A 12,075-nucleotide genomic window follows, 5' to 3' on the forward strand; every position below is an offset into this window, starting at 1 on the left:
AGCGAGGAGAATCGCTGGGTATGGGTGGGGAGGGGGGGCATGGGAAGCGAAGAGAAATCGCTGGGTATGGGTGGCTGGGGAACGAAGAGAAATCGCTGCGTAGGGTGGCAGGGGACCGAAGTTTCCCTCCCTCCCTACTACTATTACTACTTACTACTATTTAGCATTTCTATAGCGCTACAAGGCATACGCAGCGCTGCACAAACATAGAAGAAAGACAGTCCTTGCTCAAAAAGCTTACAATCTAATAGACAAAAAATAAAGTAAGCAAATCAAATCAATTAATGTGTACAGGAAGGAGGAGAGGAGAGTAGGTGGAGGCGAGTGGTTACAAGTGGTTACGAGTCAAAAGCAATGTTAAAGAGGTGGGCTTTCAGTCTAGATTTAAAGGTGGCCAAGGATGGGGCAAGATGTAGGGGCTCAGGAAGTTTATTCCAGGCGTAGGGTGCAGTGAGACAGACGGCGCAAAGTCTGGAGTTGGCAGTAGTGGAGAAGGGAACAGATAAGAAGGATTTATCTATGGAGCGGAGTGCACGGGAAGGGGTGTAGGGAAGGACGAGTGTGGAGAGATACTGGGGAGCAGCAGAGTGAGTACATTGTAGAAGAAGTTTGAATAGGATGCGAAAACGGATAGGGAGCCAGTGAAGCGACTTGAGGAGAGAGGTAGTATGAGTAAAGCGACCCTGGCGGAAGACGATACGTGCAGCAGAGTTTTGAACCGATTGGAGAGGGGAGAGGTGACTAAGTGGGAGGCCAGCAAGAAGCAGATTGCAGTAGTCTAAACGAGAGGTGACAAGGGTGCGGATGAGGGTTTTGGTAGAGTGCTCGGAAAGAAAGGGGCGGATTTTACGGATGTTGTAAAGAAAGAAACGACAGGTCTTGGCGATCTGCTGGATATGAGCAGAGAAGGAGAGAGAAGAGTCAAAGATGACCCCAAGGTTTCGAGCTGAGGAGACAGGGAGAATGAGAGAGCCATCAAAAGAAATAGAAAAGGGGGGGAGGGGGGAGGTGGGTTGGGGGGAAAAATGAGAAGCTCGGTTTTGGTCATGTTTAATTTCAGGTGGCATTGAGATATCTAGACAGCAATGTCAGACAAGCACGCTGAAACTTTGGTTTGGATGCAAGGTGAGATATCAGGGGTAGAAAGGTAGATTTGGGAGTCATCAGCATAGAGATGGTAGGAAAAGCCATGAGATGAGATTAGTGAACCAAGGGAAGAAGTGTAGATAGAAAAGAGGAGGGGACCAAGAACAGAACCCTGAGGTACGCCGACAGGCAGAGGGATAGAAGTAGAAGAGGATCCACCAGAGTGAACACTGAAGGTGCGGAAGGAGAGGTAGGAAGAGAACCAGGAAAGGACAGAGCCCTGGAATCCAAGTGAGGACCGGGTATCGAGGAGTATGCTGTGATCGACAGTGTCAAAAGCGGCGGAAAGATCAAGAAGAATGAGGATGGAATAGAGACCTCTGGATTTAGCCAGTAATAGGTCATTGGAGACTTTAGTAAGCGCAGTTTCAGTTGAGTGGAGAGGGTGAAAACCAGATTGTAGTGGGTCAAGAATAGCATGTGAGGAGAGAAAATCAAGGCAGCAGTGATGAGCAGCACACAAGTAATTTGGAGAGAAAAGGGAGGAGGGAGATGGGTCGGTAATTAGAGGGACAAGTAGGGTCGAGTGAAGGCTTCTTAAGGAGAGGTGTGACAACAGCATGTTTAAAGGCAGTAGGGACAGTTGCAGTGGAAAGTGAGAGGTTGAGAATGTGACAGATAAAAGGAATAAGAGCAGATGAGATGGCATTAAGAAGGTGGGTGGGAATGGGATCAGAGGAACAGGTGGTACATTTTGAGGAAGAAAGGAGAAATGTAGTTTCCTCTATAGTAACTTCAGGAAAGGAGGAAAAGGAATGAGGGGAAGGAGAGAGAGGAACGGACTAGTGAAGAGAGAGGTGGCGAGGTAGAGAATTCAAGGTTTATCTTTTGAACCCTGTTGTGAAAGAATTCAGCAAGGGTCTGAGGAGATAATGAAGGGGGAATTGGGGGAGGGGGCACCTTGAGGAGAGAGTTCAATGAGGTGAAGAGAAGTCGAGGGTTAGAGCCAGGAGAGTTGGTCAGTTGGATATAATAATCCTGTTTGGCGCGTAAAAGAGCAGATTGGAAGGAGGTCAGCATGAACTTAAAGTGTAAGAAATCAGCAAGGGCCCGAGATTTCCACCAGAGGCATTCGGCGGAGCGGGTACAGAAATGTAGGTAGCAGATATTAGAAGTCAGCCAAGGTTGGGGTTTTGTACGCCTTATAGGGCGGGTCATCAAAGGTGCAAGAGTGTAATTTCTCCCACGTTCAGGCTGGCTCCCTGGGTCCCTCCAACGTTCAGGCTGGCTCCCTGGGTCCCTCCAACGTTCAGGCTGGCTCCCTGGCTCCCTCCAACGTTCAGGCTGGCTCCCTGGCTCCCTCCAACATTCAAGCTGACTGGCTCACTCCCTCCCATGTTCAGGCTGGTTCGCTTGCTTGCTCGCTCACTCGCTCCCTCCCACGTTCAGGCTGCCTCCCTCCCTCAGGCTGCCTCCCTCCCTCGCTGCTCCCTCCCTCCACGTTCAGGCTGCCTCCCTCCCTCGCGCGTCCCTCTCTTTCCGTGAAAGGTCCCGGTCGCCGTCAACCACGGAGTTTCCAAGGTGCAGGTCCCAACGGAACTAGAGTCTAAGCCGTGCGGTCGTACCTGGTTTTTTCTATAAGTCGCGACGCTCTCTTTCTTCTCTATGAAGCTCCGCCTCTGCCCCTGTGCCGTCTCTGACGTCAGTCGCTCGACTGTTGTGCCCTGTCCCTTTCACCCCTCCTCCTCCGTCTGTGGCGTTGTATGTGACGTCCGCCTGGGGGGAGGCCCACACATGCGCAGAACAGCCTGAGCTACGGAGCCTAGCAGACCAAGGAGCCACGGTCTTAGCCAGCAAGACGAATGGAACATTGAAGGTGAGAATTATTATATAGGATGACTATGGAGACCCAAAATAAGGAGGAATTTCCTGCTATTTCGGCCTGCTGTTCTTCAGCCAGGCGCATTATTTTTTTCCAAAATATCCGTGCAAATGTAGTTAAGTTGAAATCTGTAAACTACGTTTTCTATGAGCCATCACAGTTATCTGCCTTCATCAGCGGCAAGAGTTTGGTTTCTAGTTCCCTGGATAGGACCGAGACTTAGTATCATATATTATGGATTGAAGATATCTATGCTACCTTCTAGCCTTTACTGTCATCATGTTATTGATTTGTTTTACCCTGGTTTCTTGAGAGTTTCTACTTTATCTCCTTCCCGCAATGTTGTGGACTTGGGTTTATGTTTCCATTTTGAAATGATTCTATATTTGTGATCAAGGTAGTATTTTTTTACTTTTATATTTCCTGTATTTCTATGCAAGTGAGATTCCTTGTATGTTAATTTGAAAATTGCAACAAAAATAAAATTAAAAAAATAAAATTGCTGAAATGTTCAGAACCACCCTATGTGTGTGTGTGTGTGTCCCATTTCCCAAAGTCCTTCACAAAAATCCAGTGCCATTGGGGTCTTGCTATCTTGTTTGTCCTTGGAGAAATGGGAATGAAACTGGGCTATTTAGATGGGCCTTCTGGTCCTTGACTGCATTCATTTATCTACAGCAATATTTTAATGCTGTATGCTTTATTTAGGACAAGAGAGTCAGATGTAGGACAAAACTAACAAGAAATCTGGGGTAGTGTGCAATGATTCCCAGATGAGCAGAAGTAAGGAAAGATAAAACACAGCTGTGTTCCTTCACTTCCATCACTGAATTAAACAATTCTAGTAAATTTAGGGGAAAAAATGTACCTGGTAAAGTCATCAGGGATCAGATCGGGGCCAACACCCAAAGATTCCATAACACTGTTCCTGATGTGCAACAACACCTCGCTGTCCCCGCTATACGATGCTGGCAAGGGATCCCTTCCTTTCTCTGTCCGGAACTTCAGCAGCACTGTTAAACCAAGCCAAATTCAATTCATTATTTAAAAAACATGAAAATCTGCAATGGTGTCAAATCTTTCCTGTGCATTGCTGTGAGCTCTTGACATCAGCTGAAAAGCCTTTCATGAGATTGCAAAGCCCAACTCTTCAAAGTCAAGCCAATCCAGGTCTGGGGGGGGGGGGGGGGGGCACATATGTTCTCACACAAATTAGGTCTGCTCTGAGACAGGTTCAACTTTGTGTACTATGTGGAGGTGGTGTATATCTCCCAACTTTGGTATGCGACTCTTAGGATGGCTTGAAATTAGAGCAGTCAGCACGTCAGTGAGAGCTACCTAAGAGGGGGCTATCCTTGAGAAAGCCGCATGACGGCGAAACATGTGCCATGTCGGATTGAAAAACCCTCTACAGCTGACATCATTGATAAGCTAAGTACAGCTTTATATAAACATTAATTTGAAGTTAAAGTCTTAAAAATAAGAAAAAGGAAAAATGTATGCAATTCACGCAATTAAACAAAAAAAAGACAAAGACCAGTAACAATATGGGGTATGTTTAAGCGACATTGAAACCGCATAGGTCACTTCTACCCATGCTGAGGTCTTTCAAATAAAGAAAAATTCATTTCTCACAGCATAACGACACATTGGAGTTGAGTAGGCACACTTTGGGTGAAAGTAGATTCTCATGGCTGCACATCTCTGACCTCAACCCACTGGTTCAGGAGAGATTGGTGGGCATTCCATACCGAGGGGACAACCTTTCTAAGGACAAGCTGGAGGAGGTTGTGGCCCTCATTAAGAAGCATTCTTACATCATTGGGCCACGCAACGGCGAGAACATAACTGAGATTAACCTAAAACTATGTACAACTAGCTGAGAGTGCAGCCTGGAACAGAAAAAAATGGGCCTGGGGGAGGGGTGGAGTTGGATTCTAAACCCCAAACAGATTCTCCAGGCCCGACTGTCGCGTCGGGTGTCCTGCTCAAGGCAGTAGTGTGATGTGAATGTGTGGACTGAAGACCACGCTGCAGCTTTGCAAATTTCTTCAATGGAGGCCGACTTTACGTGAGCCACCGACGTAGCCATGGCATTATGAGCCATGACATGGCCTTACAGGGTCAGCCCAGCTTGGACATAAGCGAAGGAAATGCAATCTGCTAGCCAATTGGAGATTGTGCGTTTTCCGATGGCGACTCCCTTCCTTTTGGAATTAAAAGAAACAAAAAACTGGGTGGACTGTCTGAAGGGCTTCATCTGCTCCATGTAAAAAGCCAATGCTCTCTTGAAGTCCAAAGTGTGCAAGCTGCTTTCGCCAGGGTGAGCATGAGAACAGGTAAAAAAATGTTGGCAAGACAATCGACTGGTTCAGATGGACTCCAACACCACCTTCGGCAGGAACTTAGGGTGCGTGCAGAGGACTACTCTGTTGTGATGAAATTTAGTATAAGGTGCATCCCTACTAGGGCCTGAAGCTCACTAACCCTATGAGCTGAAGTAACAGCCACCAAGAAAATGACCTTCCAGGTCAAGTACTTCAGATGGCAGGAATTCAATGGCTCAAAAGGAGCTTTCATCAACTGGGTGAGAACGACGTTGAGATCCCATGACACTGGCGGAGGTTTCATAGGGGACTTTGATAAAAGCAAACGTCTCATGAAGCTAACAACTAAAGGCTGTCCAGAGATAGGCTACCTTCTACACAGTGATGATAAGCACTAATCGCACTAAGGTGAACCCTTACGGAATTGGTCTTGAGACCAGACTAAGTGTAGAAGGTATTCAAGCAGGGGCTGTGAAGGACAAGAAAAGGATCTATGGCCTTGCTGTCACACCAGGCTGCAAACCTCCTCCATTTAAAAGAATAACCCCTCTTAGTGGAATCTTTCCTAGAAGCCAGCAAAACTCAGGAGACACCCTCTGAAAGACCCAAGGAACCAAATTCTAGGCTCTCAAAATCCAGGCCATGAGAGCCAGAGACTGAAGGTTGGGATGTAGAAGTGACCTCTCGTTCCGAGTGATGAGGGTTGGGAAACACTCCAATCTCCACAGTTCTTCGGAGGACAATTCCAGAAGAGGAGGAAAACAAATCTGGCACGGCCAGCAGAGCGAAATCAGGATCATGGTTCCGCGGTCTTGCTTGAGTTTCAGCGAAGTTTTTCCCACTAGAGGTATGGGAGGATACACATACAGAAGGCTTGTTCCCCAATGTAGGAGAAAGGCATCTGACGCTAGTTTGTCGTGGGCCTGAAGCCTGGAACAGAACTGAGGAACCTTATGATTGGTTTGAATGGCAAAAAGATCCACCGAGGGGGTGCCCCACGTTCGGAAGATCTTGCGGGCTATGCCCACACTCTGCGACCATTTGTGAGGTTGCACTACCTTGCTCAGCCTGTTGGCCAGACTGTTGTTTATGCCAACCAGATAAGTAGCTTGGAGAAACGTGCCGTGATGGCACACCCAAAGCCACATCTGGATGGCCTCCTGACACAGAGGGTGAGATCCGGTGCCCCCCTGCTTGTTGGTGTGGTACATCGCAACTTGACTGTCTGCCTGAATCAAGATAATTTGGTTGGAGAGCCGATCTCTGAAGGCCTTTAGAGCATTCCAGATCACTCAAAGCTCCAGGAGGTTGATCTGAAGACCTGTTTCCTGGGGGGACCAGGCTCCCTGAATGTGAAGCCCATCTACATGAGTTCCCCACCCTAGGCAGGATGCATCTGTTGTCAGCACTTTCTGTGGCTGAGGAATTTGGAATGGTCATCCCATGGTCAAATGGGATCGAATGGTCCACCACTGAAGAGAATTCAGTAAGTCAGTGGACAGCTGGATGACATCATCCAGACTTCCCACAGCTTGACACCACTGGGAAGCTAGGGTCCATTCAGCAGATCTCATATGTAGACATGCCATTGGAGTAACATGAACTATGGAGGCCATGTGCCCCAAAAGTCTCAACATCTGCCGAGCTGTGATTTGCTGAGATGCTTGAACCGTGGACAGCAGGGACAGAAGGTTGTCTGCCCATGTCTTGGGTAGATAGGCCCGAACCGTTCTCGTGCAGTACTCCAATTAATTCCAAGTCTTGAACAGGTGTGAGATGGGACTTGGGGTAATTTATTACAAACCCTAGTAGGTCTAGCATCTGAATAGTCATCCGCATGGACTCCCTAGCACCATCCTCCGAGGTGCTCTTCATCAGCCAATCGTTGAGATAAGGAAACACATGCACTCCCAGTCTGCGTAGTGACGCTACAACTATTACTAGGCACTTTGTGAATACCCTGGGAGTTGATGCTAGGAAAATGGCAGTACTCGGTACTGACAGTGTTGCGTTCCCAGCCGAAATCGAAGATACTTCCTGTGAGCTGGAAATATTGGGATGTGTGTGTAAGCATCCTTTAAGTCCAGAGAGCATAACCAATCGTTTTCCTGAATCATGGGAAGAAGGGTGCCTAGGGAAACCATCCTGAACTTTTCTCGCACTAGGAATGTGTTCAGGGCCCTTAAGTCTAGGATGGGACACATCCCCCCGTTTTCTTTTGCACAAGGAAGTACCTGGAATAGAATCCCAGCCCTTCTTCCCGTGGTGGAATGGGTTTGACCGCATTGGCCCTTAGAAGGGCGGAGAGTTCCTCTGCAAGTACCTGCATGTGGGGAGATGTACGAATGAGCTCCCAGTGGACATTTGGGCTCCAGATTGACGGTGTTTCCTAACCGGACTATTTGAAGAACCCACCGGTCGGAGGTTATGAGAGGCCACCACTGGTGAAAAAAATTAACCTCCTCACAACTGGCAAGTTGTTCGGCACAGACACTTGTATTGCGGCTATGCTTTTTTGGAGCCAGTCAAAAGCCTGTCCCTGGCTTTTGCTGGGGAGTAGCAGGGGCCTTGGGCGCACGTTGTTGACGAGAACGAGTGTGCTGGGGCTGAACCTGAGTAGGCTGATGAGAAGCAGGAGTGTATACACCTAGAATAGGAATAGGGAGCATTCCATGACCCACCAAAATACCTCCTAGTTGAAGAGGTGGTAGCAGAAGGCATCCAGTGGGAGAGAGAAGCCATAGCATCTGTGTGCTTCTTGATCTGGTCAACCAAATCTTCCACTTTCTCTCCGAAAAGGTTATCCCCAGGCAAGGACCATCCGCTATCCTCTGCTGGACCGAATGGTCTAGGTCAAGGACCTGCAGTCATAGGAGTCTGCACATCGCTATACCAGACCAGGAATTTATGACACACCTTCTGCTACCTGACCACCTGGCGAAAAGGTTTGGCCTGCTCCGAAGGAAGGGCATCAATCAAACTAGACAGCTGCCGCACCGAGTTCCGCAAGTGGATGCTCGTGAAGAGCTGGTAAGACTGGATACGGGCAGCAAGCATAGCGGCCTGATCACTTCTTCTCAAAAGAGTCCAAGGTCCTACCTTCTCTGCCTGGGGTGCCGAAGCATAGTCTCTAGTACTCTGCTCTTTTGCGAACGGAGTCCACCACTATGGAGTTATGAGGTAACTGAGACCTCATCAACCCAGATTCATCGTGGATCCGATACTGGGAATCTGTCTTCTTAGGGATCAAGGGACCAGACACAGGGAACGGCCAGTTTTGCATAAGGACTTCCTTGAGTACCTTATGCAAAGTAGCTGTTACTGCCTCTTTAGATGGAGAGGTGTAGTCCAGGATCTTGAGCATCTCAGCCCTGGGCTCATCCTCCACATCTACAGGGAATGGAGTGGCCTGAGCCATTTCCCGTACAAAAGAGGAGAAGGAGAGGTACTCTGGAGGAGACAGTCTCCTTTCAGGCGGAGGGGAAGGTTCAGAGGGAATCCCAAAGGACTCATCTGAGGAGAAGTACCTGGGATTCCTCTGACTCCCAAGAGCGCTCTTCCCCCAGTGACCTCTGAGACTGAACCCACCTCGACGCCGAAGACCCGTGCGGTAACCAACTGGGGATGAGCTTATCACTCCTTCTGCCTCAGTGCCGCCTCATAGTGCTGAACTTCATTTCATTCGGCGCTCGAGGGGGATGTGAGCGGTCTCCTCAGCTGGGAATGCAGCATGGGTTTACCGATTCCCGACCCGTCGGTAACAGGTGCCTTTCGGGGAAGTTGGGTGAAGATGGGATGTGCGCCCTGGAAGGAGCGTGATCAGGGATCAGGTTCAGTAGACCCTCCCTTGTGGAGATTCCCGCTGGGCTTTTGACAGTTCCTGACTCACTGTGAGCAGAGGGTCGTGGTCCAGCAGACCAGAGATCATGGCCCAGTAGTTCCCGAAAGCCAGCAAGGGCAAAGGATCATGGCCCTGTAGGTTCACCACATGGAGAGACCAGCAGACACTATCAGTTCCCGAGACCAGCCCGGCAGACACGGCGTTTAATATCGGGTGTTATATAGTGGATAAAGGAAGAAATCCTATGCTTTCTCCTGCTTCATTTGCCTCTCCACCTCAGCAGATATTCGACAGGTACCCTGATTCAGCGGGTCATGGCCACTCATGTTTACATTGTGATTAGCCAAATGGGTAAATCCTGGTTTAGTGGAAAACACATCAGTATACTTTTGAAATACTGCTTCTAACTGCTGTCTCTGGGTAGGGGTTAATTGCTCTCCCACTACAATTTGTTGTATAGATCCCTCTGGTAAGGTCTCTGCTCACTATCCTGAAATTCTTCCGGTAGGCTACAGACAGCTGATACCATAGCTGTGCAATATGTATAGGCCTTTAAGCGAATGCTACATACCTGTAGAAGGTATTCTCCGAGGACAGCAGGCTGATTGTTCTCACTGATGGGTGACGTCCACGGCAGCCCCTCCAATCGGAACTTCACTAGCAAAGGCCTTTGCTAGTCCTCACGCGCCCATGCGCACCGCGCATGCGCGGCCGTCTTCCCGCCCGAACCGGCTCGTGTTCGTCAGTCCCATATGTAGCAAGGTAAGACAAGGGAAGACAACTCCAAAGGGGAGGCGGTCGGGTTTGTGAGAACAATCAGCCTGCTGTCCTCGGAGAATACCTTCTACAGGTATGTAGCATTCGCTTTCTCCGAGGACAAGCAGGCTGCTTGTTCTCACTGATGGGTATCCCTAGCCCCAGGTTCACTCAAAACAACAAACATGGTCAATTGGGCCTCGCAACGGCGAGGACATAACTGAGATTGACCTAACAATTTATCCAACTAACTTAGAGTGTAGCCTGGAACAGAATAAACATGGGCCTAGGGGGGTGGAGTTGGATTCTAAACCCCGAACAGATTCTGAATGACTGCCCGAACCGACTGTCGTGTCGGGTATCCTGCTGCAGGCAGTAATGAGATGTGAATGTGTGGATAGATGACCACGTCGCAGCTTTGCAAATCTCTTCAATAGTGGCTGACTTCAAGTGGGCTACCGACGCTGCCATGGCTCTAACATTATGAGCCGTGACATGACCCTCAAGAGCCAGCCCAGCCTGGGCGTAAGTGAAGGAGATGCAATCTGCTAGCCAATTGGATATGGTGCGTTTCCCCACAGCCACTCCCCTCCTGTTGGGATCAAAAGAAACAAACAATTGGGCGGACTGTCTGTTGGGCTGTGTCCGCTCCAGATAGAAGGCCAATGCTCTCTTGCAGTCCAATGTGTGCAGCTGACGTTCAGCAGGGTAGGAATGAGGACGGGGAAAGAATGTTGGCAAGACAATTGACTGGCTCAGATGGAACTCCGACACAACCTTTGGCAAGAACTTAGGGTGAGTGCGGAGAACTACTCTGTTATGATGAAATTTGGTGTAAGGGGCCTGGGCTACCAGGGCCTGAAGCTCACTGACTCTACGAGCTGAAGTAACTGCCACCAAGAAAATGACCTTCCAGGTCAAGTACTTCAGATGGCAGGAGTTCAGTGGCTCAAAAGGAGGTTTCATCAGCTGGGTGAGAACGACATTGAGATCCCATGACACTGTAGGAGGTTTGACAGGGGGCTTCGACAAAAGCAAACCTCTCATGAAGCGAACAACTAAAGGCTGTCCTGAGATCGGCTTACCTTCCACACGGTAATGGTATGCACTGATTGCACTAAGGTGAACCCTTACAGAGTTGGTCTTGAGACCAGACTCAGACAAGTGCAGAAGGTATTCAAGCAGGATCTGTGTAGGACAACAGCGAGGATCTAGGGCCTTGCTGTCACACCAGACGGCAAACCTCCTCCATAGAAAGAAGTAACTCCTCTTAGTGGAATCTTTCCTGGAAGCAAGCAAGATGCGGGAGACACCCTCTGACAGACCCAAAGAGGCAAAGTCTACGCTCTCAACATCCAGGCCGTGAGAGACAGAGACTGGAGGTTGGGATGCAGAAGCGCCCCTCCGTCCTGTGTGATGAGGGTCGGAAAACACTCCAATTCCACGGTTCTTCGGAGACAACTCCAGAAGAAGAGGGAACCAGATCTGACGCGGCCAAAAAGGAGCAATCAGATCATGGTGCCGGTCGTGCTTTGAGTTTCAACAAAGTCTTCCCCACCAGAGGTATGGGAGGATAAGCATACAGCAGACCCTCCCCAGTCCAGGAGGAAGGCATCCGATGCTAGTCTGCCGTGGGCCTGAAGCCTGGAACAGAACTGAGGGACTTTGTGGTTGGCTCGAGATGCAAAGAGATCTACCAAGGCAGTGCCCCACACCTGGAAGATCTGTCACACTACACAGGAATTGAGCGACCACTCATGAGGTTTGTATAATCCTGCTCAATCTGTCGGCCAGACTGTTGTTTACGCCTGCCAGATAAGTGGCTTGGAGCACCATGCTGTGACGGCGAGCCCAGAGCCACATGCTGACGGCTTCCTGACACAGGGGGCGAGATCCGGTGCCCCCCTGCTTGTTGATGTAATACATGGCAACCTGGTTGTCCGTCTGAATTTGGATAATTTGGTGGGACAGCCGATCTCTGAAAGCCTTCAGAGCGTTCCAGACCGCTCGTAACTCCAGGAGATTGATCTGCAGATCGCATTCCTGGAGGGACCAGCTTCCCTGGGTGTGAAGCCCATCGACATGAGCTCCCCACCCCAGGAGAGACGCATCTGTAGTCAGCACTTTTTGTGGCTGAGGAATTTGGAAAGGGCGTCCCAGAGTCAAATTGGACCAAATCGTCC

At 49.3% G+C, this 12,075-nt stretch overlaps 1 protein-coding gene across 1 annotated transcript in view; it reads right to left on the reverse strand.

Moving 5' to 3' along the window:
- Window positions 1-2,483, reverse strand: part of LOC115460483 (SUMO-activating enzyme subunit 1-like) — a 50,974-nt gene extending 48,491 nt beyond the window's left edge. The window contains exon 1 of the mRNA XM_030190250.1: window positions 2,334-2,483. Coding sequence (XP_030046110.1) covers window positions 2,334-2,483 — 150 coding nt within the window. The remainder of the gene's footprint in view (window positions 1-2,333) is intronic.
- Between the last annotated feature and the right edge of the window lie 9,592 nt (window positions 2,484-12,075).

This window comes from Microcaecilia unicolor, chromosome 1, assembly GCF_901765095.1.
Source record: "Microcaecilia unicolor chromosome 1, aMicUni1.1, whole genome shotgun sequence".
NCBI lineage: Eukaryota > Metazoa > Chordata > Amphibia > Gymnophiona > Siphonopidae > Microcaecilia > Microcaecilia unicolor.